This window comes from Scatophagus argus, chromosome 1 (genome assembly GCF_020382885.2).
Source record: "Scatophagus argus isolate fScaArg1 chromosome 1, fScaArg1.pri, whole genome shotgun sequence".
NCBI lineage: Eukaryota > Metazoa > Chordata > Actinopteri > Scatophagidae > Scatophagus > Scatophagus argus.
In genome coordinates this window covers 15,760,538-15,788,253 of record NC_058493.1, presented here as the reverse complement: position 1 = coordinate 15,788,253, position 27,716 = coordinate 15,760,538, and the positions used below count along the sequence as shown (strand labels likewise).

General features: G+C 40.4%; 1 protein-coding gene across 1 annotated transcript; it reads left to right on the top strand.

Annotated features, from left to right (window-relative positions):
* Window positions 1-899: 899 nt before the first annotated feature.
* aldh1a2 (aldehyde dehydrogenase 1 family, member A2) lies at window positions 900-25,972 on the top strand. The gene is made up of 13 exons (XM_046386467.1): window positions 900-1,177; window positions 9,228-9,332; window positions 10,108-10,248; window positions 10,864-10,993; window positions 12,901-12,962; window positions 13,672-13,800; window positions 16,217-16,330; window positions 21,434-21,536; window positions 22,207-22,391; window positions 22,559-22,723; window positions 23,364-23,521; window positions 24,720-24,794; window positions 25,017-25,972. The coding sequence occupies exons 1-13, from the start codon at window positions 1,061-1,063 to the stop codon at window positions 25,087-25,089; spliced, it is 1,557 nt and encodes a 518-aa protein (XP_046242423.1). The 5' UTR covers window positions 900-1,060; the 3' UTR covers window positions 25,090-25,972.
* The last annotated feature ends 1,744 nt before the right edge of the window (window positions 25,973-27,716 follow it).

The following is a 27,716-nucleotide window of genomic DNA, read 5'->3' as shown; positions in this document are numbered from 1 at the left end:
CTTTGGTTTTATAGATAGGCTCGCTGGCAGCTAATTGGTGGATGTTTATTGGGAGTTTTAAAGGAGTCGCTGGGAGGAATTATCACCTGCAGGACAAATCTGTGCCAACAACACCCCAGCAAGTAGCAGCAATCCCTCTAGGCCGCATTTACATAACAGACCGTGGGGAGGTTGTGTTAAGCAAATAAAGACTAAAGGGTGATAGTGAGCCCAGGAAAGTAGTTTGACACCTTTATGTCACTTAGGAAATGGTTAATGATGGCGCAAAGAATGTGAGTTTATATTTTCAGTAAGGATTAAATGGGGCTTTTGAGATTTGTTAATTTGTTAATTCAGAGGTCAAGAATTGACGTTCACTCTCAACTTTTGTTTCTCCAAACATGGACAAGAAGCTCTTAAAGTGCTCAGAAAAATGGCAGTTTGAAGAACTGTGTGACAACCGAGCAAACCGGCTGATGAAGCGATGGGAACAGCCAGGTCTACTACATGGACTCTGTGGTGAGACCGGTGAGCCAAAAATGATCCAGGCTTCACTGGTCTGTTGTGCTTAAGTAAGTAAGTTTCTTTTCCCCCAGATGGTCTCATTTATATAATTCCCCTTGCAAGACAGTTCCTATGTCATTTAGAACCGAACTTATGAGCTTAGATAAACATATCCCACACCTGTGGTTAATATAGACTTATCTCCTTTGATAATCCATGGCACTGTGTTTTGATAATCTCTGCGTTGTGCGAGTGTGTTCGCATGTGTAAAAACTATGATTGATTGTGGAAAACCCGTCGGACGTTCTTGAGTGAACGCCAGTGGAAACGCAGCGTACCAGGAGTGTGAGGTGGGTGGGGTGGACGTGTTTCTCCTCCTTAACACGCATGGCTGAGGTCGTTTATGTAAATGCGTGAATTTAATTTTCAAAAGGACGGCCCTTTCCTTTGCCCAATGAAAATGAACCGCGGCTGACACCTGGCTATAAACCCAGGAAGGAACCCAAAGTCCTAATCAGAAATCTGTTGAAAAAACCCAGAGAGGCGCAGCAGGCAGACGAGTGGAGAGACGGCCGCGATGACTTCCAGTAAGATCGAGATCCCCGGAGAGGTGAAGAGCGACCCCGCTGCTCTCATGGCATCCCTCCAGCTGATGCCCTCACCGGTGCCCAACCCGGAGATCAAGTACACCAAGGTCTGTTTCTGTCCGCACTCCGCTGCCGACCGACCAACTTCGCGCGTAATCACGCAGCTTCTCACTCGTTAAGGATGTTTGATCGTGTGTCTTTTAGCCTGAAGTTTTCCTTTTCTTTTCTTGTGTTAAACTTTCTGTGTGAGAGAGCAGCTGAGGCTTCAGTGTCAGACCGAGTAGCTCACACGGGGCTGGAGCTGATAAAACTTTGTAACTTCCAGTTCAGACATGATAAGCTGACGACAGGACGTTTTAAAGTCCCGACAAGTTTTTTCTTTTTTCTTTTTTTTTTTTTCTTCGTCCATGTGCTGAGAAGAATTAAATGACCAATAACTCCAGAAGTAGATCACGGACGTAAATATTACATTAACATTATCCTGCCTGTGGTTTTTATGTTTTCTCGGTTTCACTTTACTTGATAAAAGTGAGATATTTGAGTCATATATCTGGGTTCATGGTAAAGACTGGTGATTGATTTTGCACTGGCCTGTAATTTGGGCCAGTGATAATTGTTTATGGCACTGAATTACTGCAATAGTTTTCATAAGTGTGTTTTAGTTTGAGCCTGTTCTGGCAACACACCGAGGAAACTGCTCCAAAATTTATATAACACTAAGTCACGTATGGACACTTATTACTATTATTATATTTAAATTGTACCTGAAGTGTAGTCTCAGTCAAGATACAGGCCAACACTCCAGGTAACAGAATGGGAAGTCAATTAGTAAAATGTATTTTTTAATTAAACATAGAATCAAAAAGTAATTAAAGGGATGAATTTAGATATAAAGTTTTCTATTATGATTGTGTGTCACTTGCAAGTGGGTTATTTCTGTTAGTTGTAGTGGGCTGTTAAGTTGTTAATTTAATTAATGGTTGATTGCTCACAATGATTTTAGGATTCAGTGGTGAAGGCCGAGTTTGTGTATAAACAAAACAGTTCAAATTCTTTCCGCTTGGTCTGAAAGTCTGTTTTTTTTTTTTTTTTGTTTGTTCGTTTTTTTTGTTCTTTTCAGTAACAACCGTAATCACAGCAGTTTACATCACATGCATGTTAGTAAAGCCCAAAAAATTGGCAGTAATTTAAATCAGACATTATCACATTATTATATGCCAGCGGGTTGGTTTAGTGAATAAATTGTTTGGCGTTAAAATGCACTCCTTTATAGAACAATTGGGTTATCATAGCAGCTTTTTGGATTTGCCCTGCAGTCAGGAGTGTGTGGGTGGGAGAAAGGGGATGCAGAAATAGCTGGAGAATGAAGCCTGACTCCAACAAAGAACTTTATTTAAGTCATGAAGCAAATCCCTGGGATTTGGTTTAAAACAAATCTATATTCTGTTGTTGGGTGCTTCAGTATTTTGTTGCTATTGCTATTGCATAAATAAAGCAACAATTAGCAAACCAGCAAATCGCATTCTGTAATTTTCCAGTTGTTAGAATGTTTAGTTACCTGTTTGTTAACATCTCCACAATGTCCTGATGCCTTTTTTTCATACACTGTATAGGAAAACTCTGAAGTGAATTTCAGTCATGAGTCAAAGATCAGGCCATTTCCTCTAAGATTCATGTAAAGCCTCATCATCAAGGCTTAGGAGCCTGCATATGAGCAAAGCTTGGTCTTTTCAGCTGCAGAACAAATGTGTCCATGTGGGAACAAAGTGGACGCTTCCTGAAGGACAGAGTCATGATAACGTGTAGGTTCAGTGAATGTCGTTAACTGCTCTGTATTCATACAAACCTCTGTTTTAAGTGCAAAGGGCACACTGCTGCTGCTGCTGCTGCTGCACCTTAAAAGGACGGTACTTGTTGTGTAGACTGTCGTGTTTCCATTCACCCACAGCGCAGAGTTTTTAGTTAAAGGGTTGGACACGACGGTGTACAGGAGGAAATTTAGGGAGCGACTTGGTGAATTAACCCCCAGGAATTTGGATCATGCAGTCCCTGTTGGTTTGGTGGACATAGGGGGCAGAAGGGCCCTGATTTATGGGAACCCCTGGCGTGGGCTCTCCTCACACCCTGTTCCTGTTCTCCACCCCACTGTCTGCAAGGGACACAACCAACACTGTTCGTTGGCCAATACACAGTGTGGATGGAGCCACACAAATTTTTTATTGTTTTTACATCCTTTCTGCAATGTAAAGGAAATATCAATCTTCTTCTAACATAAGTAAACATTGAAAAACTTTGAAAAGATTTCAGTCGTTAATTCACATGACTCTGCCCACTGTAAGAAACAGAGAACAGAGAAACAGAGATATGGCTGATACAGTATCGTTACTTAACAGGTTTGTGTCTATAACAGGAAAGCCTGTGATAAAAAAAGGGTTATTGCAATCAACGTTTGCCCCTTGTCCTCTTCACCGTGTCATGAACCGCTCACCGTCAAAGACACGCCGATCGTATCAGTAAAGCTATCTTCCTGCTTGTGTTCATCTAAGATTAATTTCTAAGTGTTCTTTTATTAGTCTATTGATCTCCCAGCAAGCACAATTGGTGGTTTTCACACACCCTTTCTCTTTTCGCTGAAAGCATGAGGAGGAAAGCTGTCTCTCGCTTGTTCTATCCCCTACCCCCACATTTCTATCGTTAGAAGGCTCCAACAGCTGGGTTACAAGACAGAAACAGTTTAAAGGTTGATAGGACCACGAAGGAAGCCATAAATAAGAGTGCCATGATTGCTATTTTTTGATGTTTCCCACTTGTGGTAGAAGTGGAGAAGAGAGATTCTGAGACTTTGATGAAAAATATAGGCAAGCAGAGAAACTTTTCCTGCTCTTTCCGTGTGTGATACTTTTGGTCTTTGTGGTTTTTCACACCATTCAGCGATAATGAGTTGTTAAACCAGACACTTGGTGGGACAAATTTTACAGGAACGTGAGTAAACTTGCTGCTTTTGCTTTGAAGGACCAGTCTGTAAAATGTTTTTATTGTGTGTAGTAAAAATGCAAGTGAAAGGTCGGCACATTGTTTTGCTTTTTATTTTGAAACAATGGAGCCTTTTGCAAATTCTCTCAAAAACAGGAGCACATGATCCAAAAAAGTTAATGTTAAGCTTTAACAAAAGATTTCAGTTTGGCCTGCTGATATCAAAAATCTGTGGTTTGTAGTTCCACTTTGGTTTGATTGTAGCCTAACTCTTTTAAAGGCTTACACCATACAAATTAGAGCTTCAGGTGTAAAGAATTAACAAGGACCAGGTTCAGTGGCCGTGCTCTTTGTCTGAGTTAGAGATCTCTTAATCTAATCAACAGTTATAAATTTTCTTTGTTGCTTTGCTCATGGTGGCATTAGTGCACTTTCACCGTAGGAACCTATGCAGAACCTGTCTGCTGAAGACTCGTTTATTTGTAAAGCCGTCTATGCAGAGACATCCACTCAGTTTGGATGAATAAGAGGCTCCATCAATCTGTCACTGATTGAGATAGCACAGATGGAGGCTTGGGGCTCCCTGATGCTAGGTGCTGTCCACCGGGGTGTAAATTATGACCCTGTCTCACTGTGTGGGTTAGTGGCCCTGCCTCGCCAGAGCCTGACCTGCAGTTCTGGAGTTTTTCACTTCAAAACCACCATCTTACTGCGATCAAGATCAAACAGAGCCAAAGTTAGGGGATACTGTGCACCTAAATGATTTATCACAACGAGCACAGCAAGACCCCAATTTCCCCACCCAACACACACACTCACACACATACACACACACACACACATATATACACACACTCTTCACTGCCTTTGCTTACACAATCACCCTGTCCACACACACGGCCACATACTCTCTAAAACACATCTCTTTGATTGTGACAGGGTACGTGTGCACTGCCATTAATATGTCCATTGGTGTGAAATGCCTACTTGTGCAGCATGTGTAAATTATCATCTTAGCAGACACGTCAGCGTCATGTCCCCTGTCTCTTAATCACTGTTTAAGGGAGAGCGGTGACAGCGAGGTTACCCTGTTAACTTCTCCTACCTTCAGTCCGCAGCGCTTTTGACAAGGAACGTGTAAATCCTTACGGTGTCATCATGAAAAACACTGAGCTTCATAAATCTATTCAAACGGCTCTTTTCTCCAGCAAGCACCCAACGCAGCACAGACCGTGTTTTTGTCTGCGGAAAAGCGTCACATTTCTTTAAAAATTACTTCCTCTGTGCCCAGTGATCCCTTGAGTAAAACTACTGTTCTTTAAACAATTCCTTGACCTGAGATTTAAAGAATGGTTAAGCACACATGAAACCCATCAAACCCTCAGATGTTCAAAGGAAAAACACCGGTAGTGAGAGGAGAGGTCAATTTTATAGTCAATTTGTGAAAATCAAACTGCATGTGGTGTTTGTCTTTTGCTCTCTACAGTCTTTCATAATTTAATTTTTGCGGGACAACTTATGCCGAGATGTTGTGTAGTAAATAATATTTAAGTCAAGTCTAAATGATGATATATTTTTGTTGAGCCATAAGTTCTCTGGCATTTTGCTCTGCTGAGATATTTGACAGTGGAGACAAAGTTTGGGGATTTGTGTGTGTCGATTTGTTAAAGGATTGACTGAACTAACTCCTGACTTAAAATCTAAATTTACTGGATGAGAATATGTCCAGGAGCTTTGTCAAACAGTGGTATTCAGTTTAAAAAAAAAAACAAAACATAACATCTGATGTCTCTTTTGGAGTTTTAAAAAAGTCGTTAAGCTAAACTCCTGGTGCAGTGACGTGCACCATGTGCTGTGGTTTCTGACTACTGAGGGAACTACATTAAATGAGTGAATCAACAGAAAAAGCAAACAAGGAGTTGTTTTGTAATTGCAGCCTTATGTCAAATTAGTGTTTCTCACATAACTTCTGAGTCATATTGAACTACTTGAACCATTTGCCCACACACACCGACGAGACAAAGACGTTTGCCAGTCAATGACAGCGAGGTCGCCCTCGCCAAACCCAGGAACGCGGGGTGGCATTGTCAGTGGGTGTGTGAATGAAAAACATGAAGGCTGCATGGTGTCAGACATGCGGAGAGGAGCAGGAGAAAAAACACCAGCTGGTCTCCACTTTCACATGCTCTCCGCTCACTTGTAACAGCAGCAATTATAAGAGTTTTGAAACCCATCCAGAGCCAGAGAGGAAATAGAGGTCCTGTGATAGGGGAGGATATGAAACTTCCTGCGCAGACGAGTGTTGCAGGTGCCCGAATAGGATTCGTCTGGCTGTGGAATCTTGGCATGTTGTGTATAAACACACACATGTACATAAGCCCTCAGCCCCCCCGCCCCCCACAAACACATACACACACACACACACACACACACACCACCCTGCCTCTCCTCCTCATCCTCCCCCTTTTCCCACCTGCTTAAAAAAAAAAAAAAGACGAGAGCTTCCATGTTCCTTCAGCCGTTAGTATCTGAGCTGTGAGAAGAAGTGAGGAGCCAAACAGATGTTTTGTTGGCTGCTGGAAATATTTTGGCATTTCTTACTTCCCATTACAGTTCACTCCTAAAAAATGAAAAGGCCCATCACCAAAAAAAAATCACACAAAGCTTTATGTAAGTGAAAAAATGAACAACATCATCCTTTTTTGCTTGGTTCCAGTTGAAGAAATCTTAATTTTTATTTAGGGTGTGTTGGCCTTTTTGGAATGGGTGCAGCTATTTAGGACACCTGGATCCAATGTTCTACTGAAATCAACAAGACTACAAACAGGCAGCAAGTGGTAGCTGATTTGAAACCTGATCAGATAAGTCTGTTTATTTACATTTTTCATTATATCCATGAACACACTCCCTTTCTGGATGATGTGATTGACAGTTGTTTCAGAAAATCACTAGTTGCTAATTTGACAGCTGCCCTGTAGCCAATGAAGAAACATGAAGGTCAACATTTATAAGTGCTAAGTGCTTAGCTCTAACACACATCAGACATTCTCCTGATCCTGCATCACATATTGCAGCCTGTTTAGCCAGTTTTAATGTTTTTAATTAATGAAACAGAACAAAACTTTTTAAACTTGATCATTTAAAAATAGCAAGAGCAGAAACCCGTTTCTTTTTGAAAATGTTGCCACCATTTCTGCAGTCTCTGGATACCAAGTTAACGCTCACTGATTTTTATAAACATGGAACCATCATGTGAAGTGATATAGCAACGACCCCGCAGGGAATGGGAAAGAAAACACAATTTGTCATTTGAAAAAGCGCCCTTGTTTTTTTTTTCATTCTTCTATTCTTTGCCCCTCGTCCAAATGATCCTAAAAGTAATTTTAAGAAACCTTGAGAGTTGATTTACAACTCGGCCCTGTCATCTTAATCAAGTCTCTCAATGGAACGAGACAAAAGTCCAACACCAGTCCGAGCCCAGAAAGAGGGTCGAGCCAAGCGGCGGCTGACAGTTGTCCTTTTCTGGCCATGATTTAGTTGGCGGCCCGCTCCACTGTTCTCCTGCTTCATCCGTTCTCCTTTAGCAGCATCCTGTGAGAGGGGTTACGCCATGCATAAAGCTACCCATGGTCTGCATTCTTGCTAGGACTGTTGAGGCTGTCAGGGGGCTCCTCTTGATTTAGGGCGCCCTACTTCAGTGGCCCCTATAAATTTAAAAACTAATTCAGTGCTCTACAGGACTTTGTGTTTTTGTAGCTGGCCCTCTGCTCCTTATCGTTACTGACAATTTTATGAAGTGCTCTTAATGAGTGTCAGATTAAATGTGGCCCCTGAGAAGACTGGAAAGAGAAGCCACTCCGACCTGCTCTATCTCTCGAAGAGAAGTGTGTGTGTGTGTGTGTGTGTGTGTGTTAAGGTGTGTGGGGGATGGTGTGGGTACAAAGGCGCCGTAGAGGAATGAGTCTGTGGTTCTTGCGGGGTGGTACAAACAGATACTGAACACCTTAAATGTCTCCATGTGAGTTATTCATACACAGCGTCCACATTATGAGCCTGCGAGTCGTGGGAATGAGGAGGAGGAGGAGGAAGAGGAGGAGGAGGGAGGCAGAGTGATGTGTTTGCTCCAACAGTTTTCAGACTCCCTGGCATTTTATACCAACCTGAAAGTAAACATGTCTAACAGTTTACAGCCAATTAAATAGTACTTAAAGGCCAGCGTTTATGATGGTAAACATGTTAGAGAGTTGAGGGAGGCTCAGGCCAGTGGGATACTTGAACCCTGCTCTCAGGTTTGCTCTTGGGGCATCTGAACTCCTCTAAAGCAGAAAGACGGTAAGAGCCTCTGTATACATGGAGGTAGATTTGTGTGAGCAGATGTTCTCCTCACACTCTATCTATCAGGCAGACTGACAGCCACTAAAAACAGTGTGTGAGTAGTGTGCCTAATGGATCTAAACATGTCAGCAAGGAAGGAGCTTTTCTTTTTTAACCTTGCATAAGATATGTTTATTTGCAATTTCAAATCTCACTTTGCATTTTGTTTCACTTTTCATCAGCTTTTGCTTGCGTTTCAGCGACATAATTCTCTTCCCTTGGCTTGGTGAGCATTCTTTTTTCTTGCTCTTGTCTCTTTTTTTTTTTTGGTCTCAATACATGTAGAATGTGTCCTGTTCCCAGGCGGTTGTTTAACGGAAGACTCGCTTTAACGCATCACAGAAACCAAGTGCGGCACGTGTTTTATGATCTCGTAAACGAGCAGTGATGTTGTGAAACGTGTGTCTGTGTGCTTGGGGGTGGGAGGGTGAGGGTCTGGTGTCTGATAGGGATTTATCCTTCACCCCTCCGTCCCTCCATCCAACCCACCCCCACCCACAACCCCCCTTCCCCCCTTTGTCTGGACGGTGGAGCACTCCCCAGAGAGCAATACTGGACAGGCAGGAATCTTTGTCCAGATTTCCAGAGATTCTCCTTTACATAAGAGTCTGGAAGACTCACTACAGACAACATGGTGTAATTGGTGATTACCTAACATAACATAAATATAAAAGAAATCCACTTTGAAAACGGGTTTAACATACAGTTTGTGCATTTTACATTTAGTTCATTTAAAGAAACTACATTCATAACTTTACATTCACAACGCAGTTTGATAAAATACTAAAAACCACATTTCTTTCCCTGCAGATTTTCATCAACAACGAGTGGCAGGACTCTGTTAGTGGAAAGGTCTTTCCTACATACAATCCAGCTACTGGAGAGCAGATCTGTGAAGTCCAGGAGGCAGAGAAGGTAAATCACAGCATAGCGTGATGGCATCATCCTTGTGGTCTTCTTCACTGAAAACAGGATTGTTTGCTCTAGTTAGGTTCAGCAGTGGAAGAATTATTATTTAAATATTATTTATTTAAATATTATTTAAGTATCAATACTGCACTATATATACAGTCCAGGTAAAACTCGTAGGAGTAGAAGTGTAGCATTTGCAACAAAATTTATTATTAATGTTATTATGATAATGATTGGTTAATTAACATACTCATTATGTAAAGTTGCTCCCAACAGTGTTACATTATTACTATATCATTATTATCGAAGCAATACTTTAATGTTGCAGTTATTTAAGGTTGTGTGAAAAATCTTAATCTGAAAAGTAACCACTAACCACAGCTGTATAAATGTTGTTGAGTAAAAAGTACAACATTTGTTGTGAAATGTTATGAAATGCAGTTATGAAATGTTGTATTGTTGAAGTAAAAAAAATAGTATAAATTGTATACACCAAGTACACACTAAGTAAATGTATTCTCTCTATTTAATCTCCACTATTGGAGTTTTACAATAAAAATCCAGATTCGGTTTTCCTTCTCACTATACCTTTAAAGCTTGCTTTTAGTTTTTAATAAATTAATTTGCACTTGTTCTGGCCCTTCCTTATCTGAGCAACACTCAGTAAAAAAAAAATAAAGGAATCATTGAAAATATTCAGATAGGAAAAGACATGAAAACATACAACTGTTTACTGGATCACGTCAGATAATTAGTCTGTATCCCTCATGTCTCCCAGGCTGATGTCGACAAAGCTGTGCAGGCAGCTCGTCTCGCCTTTTCTTTGGGCTCAGTATGGCGAAAAATGGACGCATCAGAGAGGGGCCGTCTGCTGTCCAAACTGGCTGACTTGGTGGAGAGAGACAGTGTCTATCTAGCTGTAAGTTAACCAAATATTAGCATTTCTCTCTATAATGTGTTAATGTGTCATTGCCAAAACAATGATCCTATTAGGGCTGTAGTGGTTGTGTTTCGTGGTGTACCATGGTGAAAAAACTGACAGTTATCACACCATGTAAATTTGCTTTCATGAAATTAAAATACAGAATGTGTTCAAACAAAAATGTTATGCTTTCATTCCTTGAAGGTTCACTGAGTGATAATAATGATAATGTTAATAATATCCTGCTTATTTAAATGGCTATATTAGCACTGAAAATGTTTATTTCATTTTATTTTTATTTTATTTTATTTATGTATTTTGTTTCCTGGTCGCTAATGGGTTTTCATACCTCCTACCAATCACTTTGGGATGCCTGTGTGTTCAATACAAATGCAAATAAACTTACTTTGCCTTCAAGAGGACATACGTATATATATCTATACATATATTATATATATAATGCTACTTAAGGGCTGTATTTGTAGTTTGGTGTTATCTTAGTGTCACATTTCACCCATGGGAGAGTGTAAAGGCTGGAACATTATGAAATTATGTGAGGATCACAGGGTTATATCACATATTTATCAAGACGTCTCCCCCTTCTTTCTTTAGACTATTGAGTCACTGAACAGTGGGAAGCCTTTCCTGCCCACCCTGTTTGTGGACCTCCAAGGAACCATAAAGACACTGAGATACTTTGCTGGATATGCAGACAAGATCCACGGCACTTCAATACCAATGGGTAAGATCCCTCCATTAGCGAAAAGGACAAAAGGCCGATTAGTGATGAGGAAAAGTTTTAAATTAGTCAGATTAGTTGGATGATAGTGGATGATACCGAGCAAAGCGGTATGTCGTCTCTGGAGACATTTTGGAGATGAACACAGGCGTGTTGTTTAGGTGAAACCCCAAGTACTTGCATTGATTTCTTTGAGTAATAACTTGAAAGAAATTGAAAAACTTGTATAGAACTTGTTTCATTCATTTATTCAGATTTTTTCAGGCAAAGGTCATGTAAAACAGTTTGTCTTTAAACCTGTGATAACTGATCAAAGTACAGAAACAAGCTGTAAAGCAAAAATATCACCAGCTTTTAAATTTGGTTAACTAATATTGGTTAAATTGGTTAACTAAATAGTTAACTTGTTAACTTGTTAGGAATTAGCGCATCAAGCATTTATTTATTTATCCAGCCACCATATGAATATAAATGTAATATTTAGTCACTTATGGCTCCATTTTAAACCCTGCTGTATTGTTTTTTATTCTATTGCTATATTTATTATAGCTGCTTTAAGAAGTTTGGCATATTTAGTTGAATTAATAGAGGATTTTTTTAGAAAAAGCAGGCTCACGTTGAGAAAAGTAAGGTGTCAGATTGATGATCAATCCAAACACTAACATCTGTTGTCCTGAGGAGGCTGCCACCAATGCCGTCTCTTTAAGGCGATTGAATTTGGGGGTAGATGAGGGGAAAGTTGGCTGTATGTTTCAACAGGAAGCACAAAAAAGGAAACAGCTTTAGAATAAAAGAGAGGACATGGGAAACCTTCTGATACCACTGTATTGTCCCTCTCAAAGCTTCTCTTGTACACTGCTGCCAAACCTACCACGGTGAGCATTTTCCCAGGGATTTGTTTTGAGCTTTATTGCTCTACTAGACTTTCAGAGAAAATAAACACGAGTTTTCCTGTAGCCTGTATGATGCAAGCCTGTCAGTAATCATGTTTGTTCACTTGTGGTGCAGGACAACAATCGGCAGCAACTCCTCAGCATCTATCCACCTTGCACATTCTGCTGAGCTTGTTGTGTTAGGTTTACATCACAGACAGCTTGAAATGAATTGGGAGTGACTCTGTATAAAGCATCTTTGGCATACACAGTTCAGTATAGTTTACATGGCTTGTTCCAGTCTGAAATACAAGTCATTTGCAGGCAACATCCTTTCAATCAAACCTTGCAGATATTCAAGTCCGTCCAGAAAATCCCATGTCGAAAAAGTTATAAAGTTTTGAAAGATTTGAAAGCACCAACATCCACTTTGGAAGTAGCAAACTCTTTGACATATGAAAATCTTAACTGTAGTTTTGTGTCCATTGTTATACTTTGACTGCATCCCACTGAAAATGATTATCTGGCTTGCCTTCTACCATTGATCATTTCTGTCCAAGTGCAACATTAGGCAATATTTCATCAGCTGACAACTGTTGTAATAAATTCATACACACATTTCTCAATATCAATTGTTTTTGTGGAGAATGAACAAGTATGGCACACCCTCAGTAAGTAACTCCTTTTACATAATGCAAGAAGAATGAGCAAACCTTTCCAGCATAACACCCATCTCTATGACCTAAAACAGTTACACACATGCCTGTGCTGTAGGAGGCTCGAAATGAAATGTAATCTCTCACCGGGCTAAAGTAACCAGGAATGTTGCATGTGGATTCATTTACAAATTAACATACTAAGTCAACAACACTGGGGATATCAGGTGATGACATTTTTCATGTGTTTCAGCCATAATATGTCAAACTTTAAACTACAAAAGCTAGACATTACTGTCCTGGTTTTCTCTTTGTGTGACTCTGTGTGTGACTCTGTGTGTGTGTGTGTGTGTGTGTGTGCCGCACACATGTTCCTCCACAGATGGAGAGTATCTGACATTTACCAGATATGAGCCCATTGGAGTTTGTGGACAAATTATTCCTGTGAGTATTCTCTTCCTACAAGTGACATGCATGATGGATAGAAATGGACATAAAAGCTTGAAAAAAGAAAGAGCAGATGAAAGTAAATTGGCTGAGTTCAAAAGAGATGTCGGTGGTTGTTAGTCTTGCCTGTTTGTTGAATTACATTCTGCATTTTCCAGTAATTCCCTGACAGTCACTGTTTATTCGGGTAAATCCTGCTGGTAAGCCCTAAAAATAACGGTGCCAGTGAGCTTGAGTAACAGAGAATGAGAAGTGAGAGGCAGAAGAGTGAGCTAAGGGATTTACCACAGTGGGTTTGAGGAAAGGAGAATGGTGAGAAAGGAGGAAAAGATCAAGGGGAAAGAGACACTGTTGATTGTGCAAGAGTGCAGAAAGCGTGTGGTTCTGTGCTGAGCCCCATGGGCTCCTGTGTAAAGCAGAAATAACACAGGCCTGTGTGTTGTACAGCGATATGGGTTTATTGCACATGTGTTGCAATTTCCCGGCTTTCTCAGAATACTGTGGGAAGAGAAAATACTGTACAAGTGCCGAGAACATTTTCTCACTTGACTATGTTTAGACAGAGTGAAAATGAGAGTAAGTGACTTAAGAGCGATGAGTTATTGAGCCTGACTTGTGACCACCCAGCATGTCAGTCAGATGTATGATGTCTTTTTCCTGTGTGTGTGTGTGTGTGTGTGTGTGTGTGTGTGTGTGTCACGCACAGTGGAACTTCCCTCTGATGATGACAGCATGGAAGCTTGGTCCAGCACTCGCATGTGGAAACACTGTTGTCCTCAAACCCGCTGAACAGACGCCGCTCACCTGCCTCTACATGGCTGCTCTCGTCAAGGAGGTAAATGATAGAATCACTTTGCCAACCACAATGTATTCATGCAAGTGAATGCTCCAGTAACTGAATCAGAATCACTAACTGGTTTCAGTTCGCCAAGAACACAGTGTTCCCTGTGAATCTGGCAAACACTTGGTTTGGATAGTCCAACGTTAGTGTAACCACAAGGCGACAGAAAGCAGATGTTTAACAAAGTGTCACTTTTCTGTCTGATGCATCGCTTCGGAATATGTCATTTATGACATATAAATATGTGTAAATATGTTTTCTAGAGTTCAAGTGTCAGTTCAGCTAAATCACAACAAAACATATGTAATCACTTAGTGGTACATAACCATGTAGATAGTTTTGATTTCATCAGCTAAGGTGTTGAGATTTCAGTCAAGCCTTTTTTTTGGTGCAACACAATGGAGCTCAAGAGAAGTTGTCCTTGTCTTTGCAATATGTCTTTGCAGCAGTGCTCTGGTTGCTAACTTATGGACTTCTGTGTGAACAGAATTTTAAAAGAAAGTTGTTAATCACATGCATGAAACAAATCTCAAACGCAGAATTACCATTGTCACGAAACAAATTTGCTACGTTTTAGCAGTGGAGCTCCTCACTGCTGACTGAGAACACTGGTGTCAGCGTAGCCATATGCAGAATGTTTCTTCCTTTTTAAAGCTTTTTGAAAGACTGCAAAAGCCACAGATCATAATTTTATGGATTTATTATGTTACTTCACATCATATGCTGTAGCTTAAACTGTAAGTACAAGCATCAGAGTGAGAAGGAAAAAAAATGTTCACACCAGCCTCCGACTTGTAACTTAAGTCATCTCCATGGTGTTTGATTAGTCTCAAAACCTGCACACATCAAGTATGAGTGAACAGAATAGTAAATGTTAGTAAAAAATCATCCTCGCAAAGGAGACAGGGAGCAGTTAGAGCAACTCGTTAAAGTAGCTGTGTTGTTGAAATAAATATGAAGAACAAAGGATGGGTCACCTTTACAGCAATGTGTAATTACTATACATTAGCCACTGGTTAAATGATGGAGAAACTTCTACTGAAACATGTTTATAAAGACAGTTATAAATGGTGGGTGCTCGTTGCAGAGGAGCACTGGAGGAATGTTCTGAGTTGTGATGACAGGATCTGTAGCTGCAGAGCCAGAGATGAGGCTGACAACAGCAGTATCACTACAGGAGACTTGTGTTCCTTGTGTTCATCTGTGTGCATTTAGAGGGAAAGACAATGAGACTCACCTACAAGCACTTGGACTGATCTCTCAGGCAGTCTGACTTAAGCAGTGTCGGTAATCAAACCTGCTCGACCAATCAAAGCGGGGAGACTTCGTCAGGATGTTCACACCTCACAGGTGTCAGAAGTCAGTTTCACAGCGAGTGTAGACTGTGCAAACAAGCAAGCAAGCAAGTTGTGCGGCTGCAAGCGTGTAGGGTGGGTCAATCACACACTCATCACAGCCTCGAACAGAAATGCTCCTTCACTCCAAGCAGAAACCTTGCCTGGCGAGTACTCTTTTCTGTTCGCTGATACTGCTGCGCACAGACTGAATGTAAACCAGCCCCAGACTGAATGTAGGCCTGCTGGCAAGGGCAGTCGTGGTCAGGACTTAAATTTGTGATGTGATCACAGTGGTGATGTGTTCACGTTAAGATGTTGGTACAGGGGGTGACGCATGCTCACCCCATGCAGGTTGAAATCCCTTCATAGCAGTGATCGAGGTTTGAGTCCGGCTTACCGTTCTTTCCCCTCTCACCCCCCCATTTCCTCTCACTGTCTCTGCCTGTCCTATCCATTAAAGGCATAAATACCTAAAAATTATAATTAAAAAAAAACATTTTGGTATGGAGGTGCATTTAAACATCATTATGTCGTCACATAGCCTTTAAAAAAGCTGAGCTACTTTTTTAAATTTCTAAACAGAAGTGAATGAAACAAATGCAATTGGCGAGGGATTGCCAGTGGGAAGCTGACACAAAACAGCACACACAAAGCACGGGACAACACATAACAGAGCCCCCATTCGTACAGTGCAGCTGAGAGAGTCAAATCTAAAATGTGACTAATTCAAATATTAATTGGTATCTGTGCAGTAGTGCATTGTACTGTAGCAACAGGGTTAGTGAGTGCAGTTGTGTACAGCAGGGGTAAATCTCCGAAACCCAATCCAGAGTAACCTAATCGTGCTGTACAAATCTTAGTGTCCACATCCTCCCTTTCTTCCCCCTGCCCTCCCTGGCCTCGCCTCTTTTTGGAGACTATCTGTCTGTTGCCTTCTTCTTTTTGATGTTCTCTCCATTCTCTGCTGGTAGGGAGGTTGGGTTGGGTCCGGATTCCCCCACACCGCCTGTGGTTTTGCTTGGCTCTGCTGTCATCTCCGCTAAAGCTTGTTTCCTCTCATATTGTTTTGACAGGCCGGGTTTCCACCAGGAGTCGTCAATATTTTGCCAGGATTTGGGCCAACAGCAGGAGCTGCAATTGCTTCACACATGGGCATAGACAAAGTGGCTTTCACAGGATCAACCAAGGTACTTTTCTCTAATAAAGTGGTTCAGATCAACAGCTTTCCTTTGTCAGCAAGTGACACAGTGACCAACATGTGCAGAACATTGCTCAGCGCTGGCTGAGTAATTAGGGGATGTTGTGTGCCTGTATTGAAGTCAAAATGACAAACAACTTAAGCTGCATGCCCTGTCATTACTACTCATGTTGGAGGGGGGCTCTGATTTTATTTTGTGCACGTGCACATATTTGTGCTCTGCAGAGTGTACAAACACGTCTCTCTGTAAACATGGCCTTTCTTCTGTTTTCCTTCCACTGTCTCTGCTGTGCTAACGTACCTCCACAGCATCTTTTACTGAACTTAATACCAGGACACACACGATAAACCTTTGTGCTTAACAGGGGAGTAGCAAATGGAAAGCTAAATCATCGAGGACAAACCATGTTAGGTGTTGAACGCTCTGAGGCGTTGCGGTCCAAGTGCATTCTTCAGGCTGGAGAGAACAGCCTCCTTTTCTGCAAATCATTTATAAACATCTGTTATTTCTAACTGCAGACTAAACCCACTGATAAAACCATTTACAGCAATCCTAATGCAGAATTTATGTTATGATGGGACCAGCGTGTATTTCACATGCATCTTTGGTACGGGAGCCAGGTTTATGTAATGTCCAGATTAGACTTGCGGTTTCTGGAGATGTCTGTTTTGACTCTGGTGGTGTGTTGGTGAATCAGTGTTTATATTAGCCTGTTTACACCTGGCACTAACACACATCTTGAGTTACACAATCATTAATGGACAGCTGTAATTTCACACCTGGCATTACAATACGCCTCCACACACGTTTTGAGCAACTTGGCCTCTCTGTACGCAAAAATACACGTACACTGCTTTGTGTTTTACACGCAAAGAAAGACATAATGTAATTCATTTTCAGAATTAACAAGAAGACATTTATAATTAAGAATTTGTCACAGACAGTGTTTCACAAAGATTAGAAAGTTTCTCCTAACTCACAAATTGCAGAATTTTTTAAGGGTGTCTGGGGACTTTCTTCATGGGCGACAGAGAAGTAGCCTACATTGGTTACTGTTTCTGTACTGTATTTGTGAAATATGACATGTTTATCATCAATAAAATGTTGCCCAAATTTTAGTGTAAGTGGTGAAATCAGTGGGCGGAGTGTTTTTAAACACCTGCAGAGTGTTAGCAGGTCAGACACACTTAGACCCAGAGTAGCTGACAGGCAGGTACAGCCATACTGTAAACTGACACTTTTAACAAGAAAAAAAACAACTTCACATCTTGCATTTATTGCTGAATTTACAAGAAAGCACAAATGACTTAGAATTTTCTCTAACTGTTTCGCAAAGTTTTGTAAGTTTGCACTTAGTCTACAACTCTGAAACGTGTGTGATCTTTTAAGGGAATCTGGGGATATTGCATTTACTCGTACAATGATCAGCTGAAACAAACAGTAAGTTCACAAACATCTGCTGCTTATCTTGGCAGGTAAGAGAGCCCAGACAAGTAGTGTGGATCACAGTGAACTAAATGGAAATCAGACAGCTTGTTTCATGCAGAGGATGTCAGTTATGTAGGCAGTCCTTCAGTGTGGCCCAGTGCGTACACACTGCTGAAAGAATGTGTTCATATGTGGCTCAGACCACCTTCGAATGTGGTCTGAGGCATCACACCTCAATGTGTTCTCAAAGTGTCTTGGGTGCATTCATACCTGTACATAGAACTGCCCTCTTGTGATGTCGCCTGTCAGTGCCAGGTGTAATCATTTTCCAGCACAGTATGAAATAAAACACACATTTTCCTATTTTCCTTTGACTCACACACGCACACACAAACACACACACGCACACACACACACACACACACACACATACACCCAGATCCAGATGTGCACATGCAAGTGGATGGAGAGAAACACCAAATCTTGAGATGGCCTGGACATAGGTAGAAAAAAGCATTTTTCAACAATTTTCATATTTTTTTACCTTCCCCCACAAGTGAAGTGGATTCTAGTATAAAAATGTTTTACCACTAAAGTGGATAAATTGACAGATATTATGTCAAAACAAAGCCAGGTCGAATGGGAGATCACACAAACAGGCAGGGGGTTGCTCTTCATGGCTGAAAAACATAACTTGAATATCTTGATGTATTGAAGAAATACAGTACTTCAAACACAGTACCATAAGCAGAAATATAAAATATGAAGGGTTATGATGGATTTGTTGTCCATAAGTCTGAGCAGCGAAGAAGAGAAGCTTAGTAGACCTATACAGCAACAAGAAAGGGCACTCTGGCAACACAGACATGTGCGCTCCACCAAGACCAATCACCCACTTTACTATGATATGCGAGAGTAACCAATTTATATGCCTAGATATATTTCCAAAACCATTAGAACCATATCAGAAACATGGCTGGAGTCTCAATTTGAATGCGAGTAAGAGTGGAATTAGGTGTGTGATTTATGGGTTTACATTTCCATAGTCACCCCTTAGTGTGAGGAAAAAAGCGTTGTTGTGATTGTGGCAATATTTTATTTTTTCTGGTTCTCTCTTTAAATGACTCGGACTGCTCCATAACGACTGCTCTCTTTAACAAGTCAGTAGGCTATCCCATATTGGTACTCATGGATGCAGATTGGGACATGGAATCATTGTATTGCTCCAACTGGCTCTGTTTTGTCACTACTGGCATAGACTGTCATCTACAGGATTTTAAGATGCACAGCCTTTAATAAGGCAAGTGAAAAGTTGCTTTATTTTGCACTTTTTTTATTTATTTGTTGTGTCACAAAAACTGTTAATTTAACCATGTTCATTCAGCCTTGCACCTTCTAACACAAACATCTTCTCTGGTTTATGATCATGACTTGATTGAACATTTCCTTTGCGAATGGTCTAGTTTTTGTTTTGTTTTTTTTTTGCTTTGTTTTTGGGTTTTTTTTTGCTAGTTTCCCTGTTGTTTCATGTGATCTGGAGTCAATTAGTGAGCGAACAAGCCCTTGCTGGAAGAGACTTCTGATACCCAGACAGTGAGTCACAACACTGTAGTAGCAGGGGAGGGGGATACTGGTGACCACAGCATCTCCTCGCAGGGAAGAAGGTGGTTGTGTCGCTACAGGTGGATTTTAGGGCCACAAGTCATCTTCCTACTAACTTACATGTGGCTGTGACTCCACACGGAGGAGTCTCGCAGCTCAGCGTGTTTCCTCTACCCTTGAATAAATACACGCTAACCTCCCCTTAGTCAGCTGCTTTGTGTTTCTGATCAAAGACAGACGAACATCATCACAAACAAGAAGCTAAGTACTGTGTTGTTTTTAGAAATCTTCAATCCCAGCCATGGCAGAGGGCTTGGTCCTGTTCTATCCTCTTGATTTCTATTGTATATTAAAGTGACTCAGACACAAAAAAAATTTAGGGAGAGAAAGTGAGTCTTTTCCATGTTTGAGGTGGGGATTTTTTTGGTCGGACATTCTGGTTCTCAGGAAAATTAAACAGGCTGTATGAGTAACAGGAAGATCAATACTTGCTCATGACGCAGGGTTGTGAGGGAGGTTTGTTGGGTTTGTTATCTAGAGTTAATACAGTATGTCACAACATGGAAAAGATGTCAGATAAAGCAGATAATTCTTTCAACTGTTGAGACGTCCACTACGTTTCAAAATTAATCTTAAAGGAGTTGGTCGAAATACATGTAGTTGCTTTCTTGTTGAGAGTTAAATGAGAAGACTGATGTTATGCGTGTATCTCCACAGGCTCAGCTCAACAGACAAGAAACAGGGAAACAGCACCTCTAATGCTCGCTAATTGTGATGTTATAATCTATACAAAAGCAGATGTTAAAAATGACTAGTTGTAGATTTAAAGGGGGGACCTCTGTGCTGCTGGAAGGTGGATTTGTTATCTTTGGACAGAACCAGGCTAGCTGCTTCCAATCTGCTGGACTAATCTAACCAACTGCTGACTCCGGCTACTTATCTGGTGTAGAGCGGTACGAATTTCATCATCTAAGGATTGACAAGAAAGGGAATTTTTACCAAGATGTCAAACTATTCCTTGAAAGAACAATATCAGTGTCCACTACAAATTACACTTATACTTCACATTATAGCTAATAACAAGTTTGCAAACTGTTTTAGTGTATTTCGCCTTTGGTTCCATCTATTGGTTTTTATTAAATTCCACTCCTCAAAATCTATTAGCTGACCACAGAAAAATTACTGAATTTTAAAATGAATCACAGTGAATGTTACATCTGCATGATTTTTGTGATGTACTGTGATGAGACAACATACAAACTCCCCCACTATGATGATAACATAATAACAAAAACAAATTCAGGTAAGATCTTTCGCTGTACTTGTTTACACATTGTAAACTCATTTTGAGCGTCTGTTCATTTGTTTTCTTACTGTAAGGAAAAGAATGAGAAAAAATTCTTTGGGTGCCAGGAACAGTGGGAAAATACTTAAATAATCTAAAATTTTAAAGCATGTTTGAAAATGGTCAGTAAAAGAGTAAAGTACCCATGATTTGCTGTTAAGGCCTTAAAAGACTGGTGTGGTTCCTGAAGACAATGTTATATCATGATTTCTTTCTTTCTTCTTCAACCAGTGCTGTTCTTAAATGCTTTATTTATTAGTTTTCATTTTGTTAAGGTTATCTTATCTTAACTCTTGATAAGGAGTGAAGAAGAAATGGGAATGAGGAAGATAATGAAAAACCACAGTAAGTCCCTTGTGGTCTTCTATATTGACACACCAGACCCATCTCATACCAAACCCCTCACTGTCTCAGATATTCAGATCACAGAACACCACCCACACACCTTGTGGTTACTTCTTCCTGCCTCTCATTAGACATCAGATGCTGTTACCGGCTGAAACATCGTTTTATTTTCCTGTTGCTGTCTCCAAAAACCTGTGATAGATATTCATTCTGTGTGTTTGCAGAACTCATGTTTCAGCTGGCCTACCGGTGCATTCCCTGTTTGGAGCTAACCAACCTCTTTAAACTATTTAATGGCTCCAGCTGATTTACTGATCTGGCTGCAGGCCTGCATCTCTGTGAGTAAGTCCCGGATCTGTTTCCTCTGCTAGGTCGGCAAGCTGATCCAAGAAGCAGCTGGGAAGAGTAACCTGAAGAGAGTGACGCTGGAGCTGGGAGGAAAGAACCCCAACATCATCTTTGCAGATGCTGACTGTAAGTTTTCAATTAATGTTTTATTCACTGGTCCATTTAGATGTCACCCTCACTAGGTGGTCCATAACTATCATTGTTTTGTTTAGTTCCTATTCTCAGTACGTTCAGTCTGTGGATAAACACACGTGGATTGAGAATCTTAAACTGCTCAAAAGCTTTGTAGTGCTATGAAAACCTGTGGATGGATGGGTTTCATATAAATTCTAAGTGGCTCACTAAAGTGGGGGTGCCGAGGCTTTCAAATGCTTTCAGCAGCCGTGAGAGGGGCTCCCTAAGGCCTGTAAATCAGGAGAGTGGACCCTGACTCAGTCGGGTGCTTCAACCGAGACCCATAAATCACAGGGGTCCGTTAACCCTTCGTGGACAACAGCAGGGTCCTGTCTCTCAGGTGTCAGGTATCAGATTTGCACAGGATAGCTCTAATAAATACAGGGGCAAATTTTGTAACAATATACTTCACACATTACTTTTTGCCTTCCATGTAGATGTGCTTTTTCACTATGTGATGATGATTTCATTAAATTCTGGCTTATTTTACTTTTCAAGACCTAATGTTTGTTTGTTAGTTAGACTCATGGTTAAAAACAATTTCCATTGGTAGTTTTCCTTTTTAAAATGAACATACAGTTTTATCTGGCAATTGATTAACAAAAATCCTTTTTATTCCTAGTGGACCTGGCTGTGGAACAGGCCCACCAGGGTGTGTTTTTCAATGCAGGACAGTGCTGCACGGCAGGTTCTCGAATCTATGTGGAGGAGCCCATATATGATGAGTTTGTTCGGAGGAGTGTGGAGAGAGCCAAGAGGAGGATAGTCGGCAGCCCCTTTGATCCCACTACTGAGCAGGGTCCACAGGTGAGGCCAACAGATCGTTAGTTTTATTAAACTTCAGCAGAAGCAGAAGTTCTGTTTTCTTTTCATCACTTGTGTATTTTCTTTCACTTTCAAAATGTTTCTCTATCTTATTTAATTGTCTTCTCTGTCCTGGGCTGTCACATAATGTCTAACCTCCTCCTCTACAGATCAGTCGGGAGCAGCAGAATCGTGTGCTGGAGTATGTCCAGAGCGGCATCAGTGAAGGAGCCAAACTGGAGTGTGGAGGCAAAGCTCTGGGCTTGAAAGGGTTCTTCATTGAGCCCACTGTTTTCTCTAATGTGAGGGATGACATGCGCATAGCAAGAGAGGAGGTACAGCGATAAAGAACGGCTCCAGCTCAACAAATGCATGTGTAACCGCATGAAAAGCAGTGGTGGAAATAGTAGTATTATGTACGCAACTGTACCACAATACCAGAATATGACCATGCTTTATTCACAGTCACAGTCCTGCATTTAAAAATGTCAAAGTAATAAAGTGTTATCAGCAACATTTACTCAAAGTATCAAAAGTAGAAGTAACTATTTAATGTTGTGATTGGTTGAGGTGAAGATAATTTTAATCACTTTATGTGTGGTTGGGAACTTAAATCTATAAAAAGAAAGGAAAAAAAATTGCTGATCTGATCTAAATCTTGTTCTGTCGCATAACTGGTGAATAGAGATGTCACATAAATGTAAAAAAGTACATTAATTCCCTCTGCGATGTAGGTGAATTATAAAGTACTGATAACTAGTATTAAATGAACATACTGGATTATTGTACTTAAGTCTAGTGCATGTTTTGTCACTATTTACCACTGGTTGAGAATACACACTGGATAAAATTGTAGTATGTAACCATATGTTTAAACCATCACGTGTCTTTATATGCCTGCAATATATAAGCTACAAATAACATGAGAATCAGACGGTTTCTGTAACCAATATTTATATTTGTGTCTGCTTACAGATTTTTGGCCCTGTCCAGCAGATCATGAAGTTCAAAACTATAGAGGAAGTGATAGAAAGAGCCAACAACACAGATTATGGTTTGGTTGCGGCTGTATTCACTAATGACATCAACAAAGCCATGGCCATATCCACAGCCATGCAGGCTGGCACTGTCTGGTAAGTTTAATCTGCTGTGTTTCTTTAGCTGCAATCAGTCACATTTTTCATGTGGGAAGTATCAACCATTTCAGACTCTGGCATCCAGAAACTGTAAACTGGCGACGTGCCACTTCATTATCATTACACAAGCCACAAAGAAATGTTTTCCTTCCCTTTTTCACTTTCCCCCCTCAGCTCAGACATCCAAGATATAAAAATATCAGCAACACGCCAGTGCAAGTCAACAATGCGAAACGCAGATCGCAAATGTAAATCTACACCATAATTCTTTTTAATTTATGTAAATGAAATTATCATCAAATGTTACTTATTGAGTTCACCAAAATTGTTTCGTTTCTTTTGTAATTACCTGCAGATGGCTATAAGTAGGGGTGGAAGTACAGCTAATATACAGCATCTGCCAAGAATTTTTCACCACGTGTCATACTTGACTGCAGTTCTCTGTTGAGGAAACATTTCTCTACTTTGTCCTTCACTCTTGATGCTGCCCAATCACCTTCCTACTTATTTTCCTCTGTCGAGGATTTTGTTTGCTGACAACAACCATGATGACTACTTCTTACAATGTAAAAACATTTGGCATTGACCACAGACAGGCAGCTGTGTCTCATCTAACTCTCAGAAAGTGAATAAGCGTGTTTCCCAAAATGTTGAACAATTCCTTTAACCCATAAATTTAAAAAGTCTGTCTCTTTCATCTCTTAATATTGCTCTCCTCTGTAAACTGACTCCAAATAGTCACAGTTTAAACTTGTCTCTCTATGTTATGGATTACTGTAAGGAAATGCCTTGACTTAACCTTCGGTGTGGTCAGCTGACCATTGATTCAAATAGCACAGAATCCTCCCTCTCCTACTTAGTCAGAGTGTTGTACCATTTTCCCAGACTCAAAACTCTTTGTTGTCAGGCTGCACCTTCTCCCCAACTCCCCCTGTCCCAAGGTTTTCCCACTTCCACTTTGCCTCAACTTTAATCTTCTTTGCATCCATTCAGTCTTTCCCTCCCATCCAGCCGCAGTTAAATTCAGAAATATACAATATGACAACCTTCAGCTGTGTTTGCTAAATAATAATGGAATTATGTTGTTAAAGCCAGAGGGTTTCAGAAATAGCAGTGACGATGACAGTGCGCTTTTACCTCAGTCTTACTGAATGCAGCTGTTACAAGAGTGATCAATGTTTTGTGTATTTCCCAGGATAAACTGCTTCAATGCTCTGAGCACACAGTGTCCATTTGGAGGATATAAAATGTCTGGCAATGGACGTGAATTGTGAGTATGACTTGGCTACTGTCCCACCAAATATTACTAAATCTGACAGTTGTGTTTTCAAAACCCACTTTTCAATATTGCTTATCTTCTTTATCTAAAAGAGTTCTGCAGTATTTTTTGCATGAGGCGCCTCCAGCAGCGTATACACTATATTTCTAAGCTGCTGTTCGCATGACAGTTTAAACAAAACGAGCCGCATTGTTACTATTCCTCTGTTTTCAGGGGAGAAAACGGCTTGAAGGAGTACTCAGAAGTGAAGACCATCACAATGAAGATCGTCACCAAGAACTCTTAAGGCAGCCACACTTTTCTGGGGAGAGGTAGCGTCTTCCTCATCACTGACATCGCCTCTTGTCGGCCCGTCTACGGTGGCAAACCGCATTAACCATCAAAACTAGTTATCTCCGGTCGTACAGGCTGTGACCACTCACTGTTCCTCCATCAACTCCGCACTGCTTGCCACAGACATCATCATCCAATTCCTGTCCAGCTATCTCCATCCACCTTGAGTCTGTGGACTGTCTCTTCCCTAACTGACAACCACTGAACTACACCCATAACGTATACCTCCTCCACTAACTACACTAAAGCACTCACAGAGACAACTGGGGAGGCTGTTCTGACTGCAAACCCCAATAACGACCCCACCCCCACCCCCGGCCGCTATACCCTGATGCTGGATGCTCAGAGACTCAGTCACCGCACTTGCAATCAACCCTTTACTAGCTACTTTTCTCGCGTTGGGAGGCAGTTTTTCTTTGTAATGTGTGGCGTGATAGTCAAAAACCTCATGTGTCATTGTCTCGGTAGAATTTATACAAGCATGTCAGCTCATTCAAGACCACTGGTGTTGTCAGCCTCAGATATGAGTGGATGAAATATTAATTCAGAATTAAAACTGATTTCTAATTGTTTTTGTTTATATTTTAGCTTGTATGATTTAACACTGTATGTCAACCTTTGACTGATGTAAACGTGAAGATTTTAACCTCTTAAAAGCATTTAACTCTCACCTGCTAAAAGAGGAGTAGATGTATTTTAAACATTATGTAACTGATTTTCATTGATGTCCATCTATGTTTATGTTTATACAATCATATGCTATGAAATTATAAAATGACCATAGTTGTTGGTTGTTTTGTTTTGTTTTTTTTTCAGTAAAAACTTTTCAGGAAAAACTGTTTTTCACTACATTATTAGGACTCAGTGTTCACAGTCTGCCCAAGCAGTCACTCAGTTCAAAGTTCAATTAGCAGAATGCAAACTTATTATACACATCATACATGAACCGGTTTGGAGATAGTAACACCATCACTGCACCTCACAGGTCTGGTTTATAACAAACATGATCATTTAATTACGTACATTTGAAATTGTTTGCATTGATGCATCTCACCAAAAGGGATGATATAACTGAAATATTTGTGCACATTGAACGCTTTTTTTAATAATCGAATTTAGTTAATCATTCAGTATTGAAAAAACAATTCAAAAAGAAAAAAGGTTCATTAATTCCCAGTGTTCCTCTTGGGGACTTGCTCAAAATAAGATTGCAGAACATCTTGTGTGTCTTGTAAGTGTTTCTTTACTGTGTTGGCTCCACCCACTGTGCCCTTTTCAGGGGAGATAATCATAGAAAAAACCCCACAAAATAAGAAAATTACTAACAGTTAATAGCAACACTTGTGCTTTTCCTGCTATGAAAAAAAAGACATCTAAAGAGTAACACAAACAAATGTAAATATGGAGGAAATCTACAATGTAATTTGATTGCTTCTTCAGTGTGTACAAGTTGCCATTTACTTCAGGTGGTAAACAGGTTATCAAAATGACTGACATGTTGAGGAGGGTCATGGCCAAGGCAGGTTGGAAGGTGGGACGAGCAACTTCCAAGGCCAAAAGTGGCTTTATTACAACTTTTAACATTTCCATGCATGCCCAGTCATTTAAATGCCATCAGTCATCAGATACTGTAAAATTAATCAGTGGGAGATACAAATGTGTGGTAAATAAATTGATAACATGAGCACTGATATTAATTTATCCCCAGAAGTCTGTATGAAATATATGGAAGGCCAAGCAACGATGTTTACGATGGCTTTGTTGTATTCAAGTGTCCCAGTAAGCCTTGACAGTGTGATAGGTGGAGCCCGGAAACTGAAGCAGCTAAATAGAATTCAGCCATCACTGACATTATTATTCACACTTGTGATTTGTTTGCTGTCAGTGTCATCATCTCTTGAGCAAAACAAGATGAACATGGATTATGCAGTTGAAATTAAACATACAAACTGTTCAAGACAGAGAACATAATATCGCTTCAGAAATGAAATAATCACATCACTTTTGGTTAAGAAGATTGTGCAGGATATCGGCACTGATTTGGGTCTCCTGCACATTAATGTTAACTTACATTTTGATTCGTTCCTGAACAAAGAGCACACACGGTTACATTCACTAAGTGTCCTGCTTGATATATTGAAAGAGAGGACATGTGCTCATTGACAGGAGCTAAAACTACAGAAACAGGACGGCGGTTGGTGTTCAGATGAACAGATGTAAAGACACTGCAGTGGAGCCTTTCTTTGGCAATCAACTTTTGAATTATCAGGGTACATTTTCCAACAATACCCTTCCTACTTGATATCTGCAGCTTTTCCAAAGAAAAGATGAAAAAGTGACCTCTTTATTGCAGCACTATGTTAACACAACAAGGAATGTCAGTGCACATTATGGACACACACTCTCAAGTTAAAAGTGCAGCCACAAACCTTCATGAGTCCTTTGACAAAGGAACTATTGAAACAAGGTTGCACTTTTACATTTACATTATTACCAGGAATGTTTTAGACACGAGAGAATCTACAACGCAGTTGTTATACACATAGTTGTTGCACACATATTTATTTAAATATTTCTATT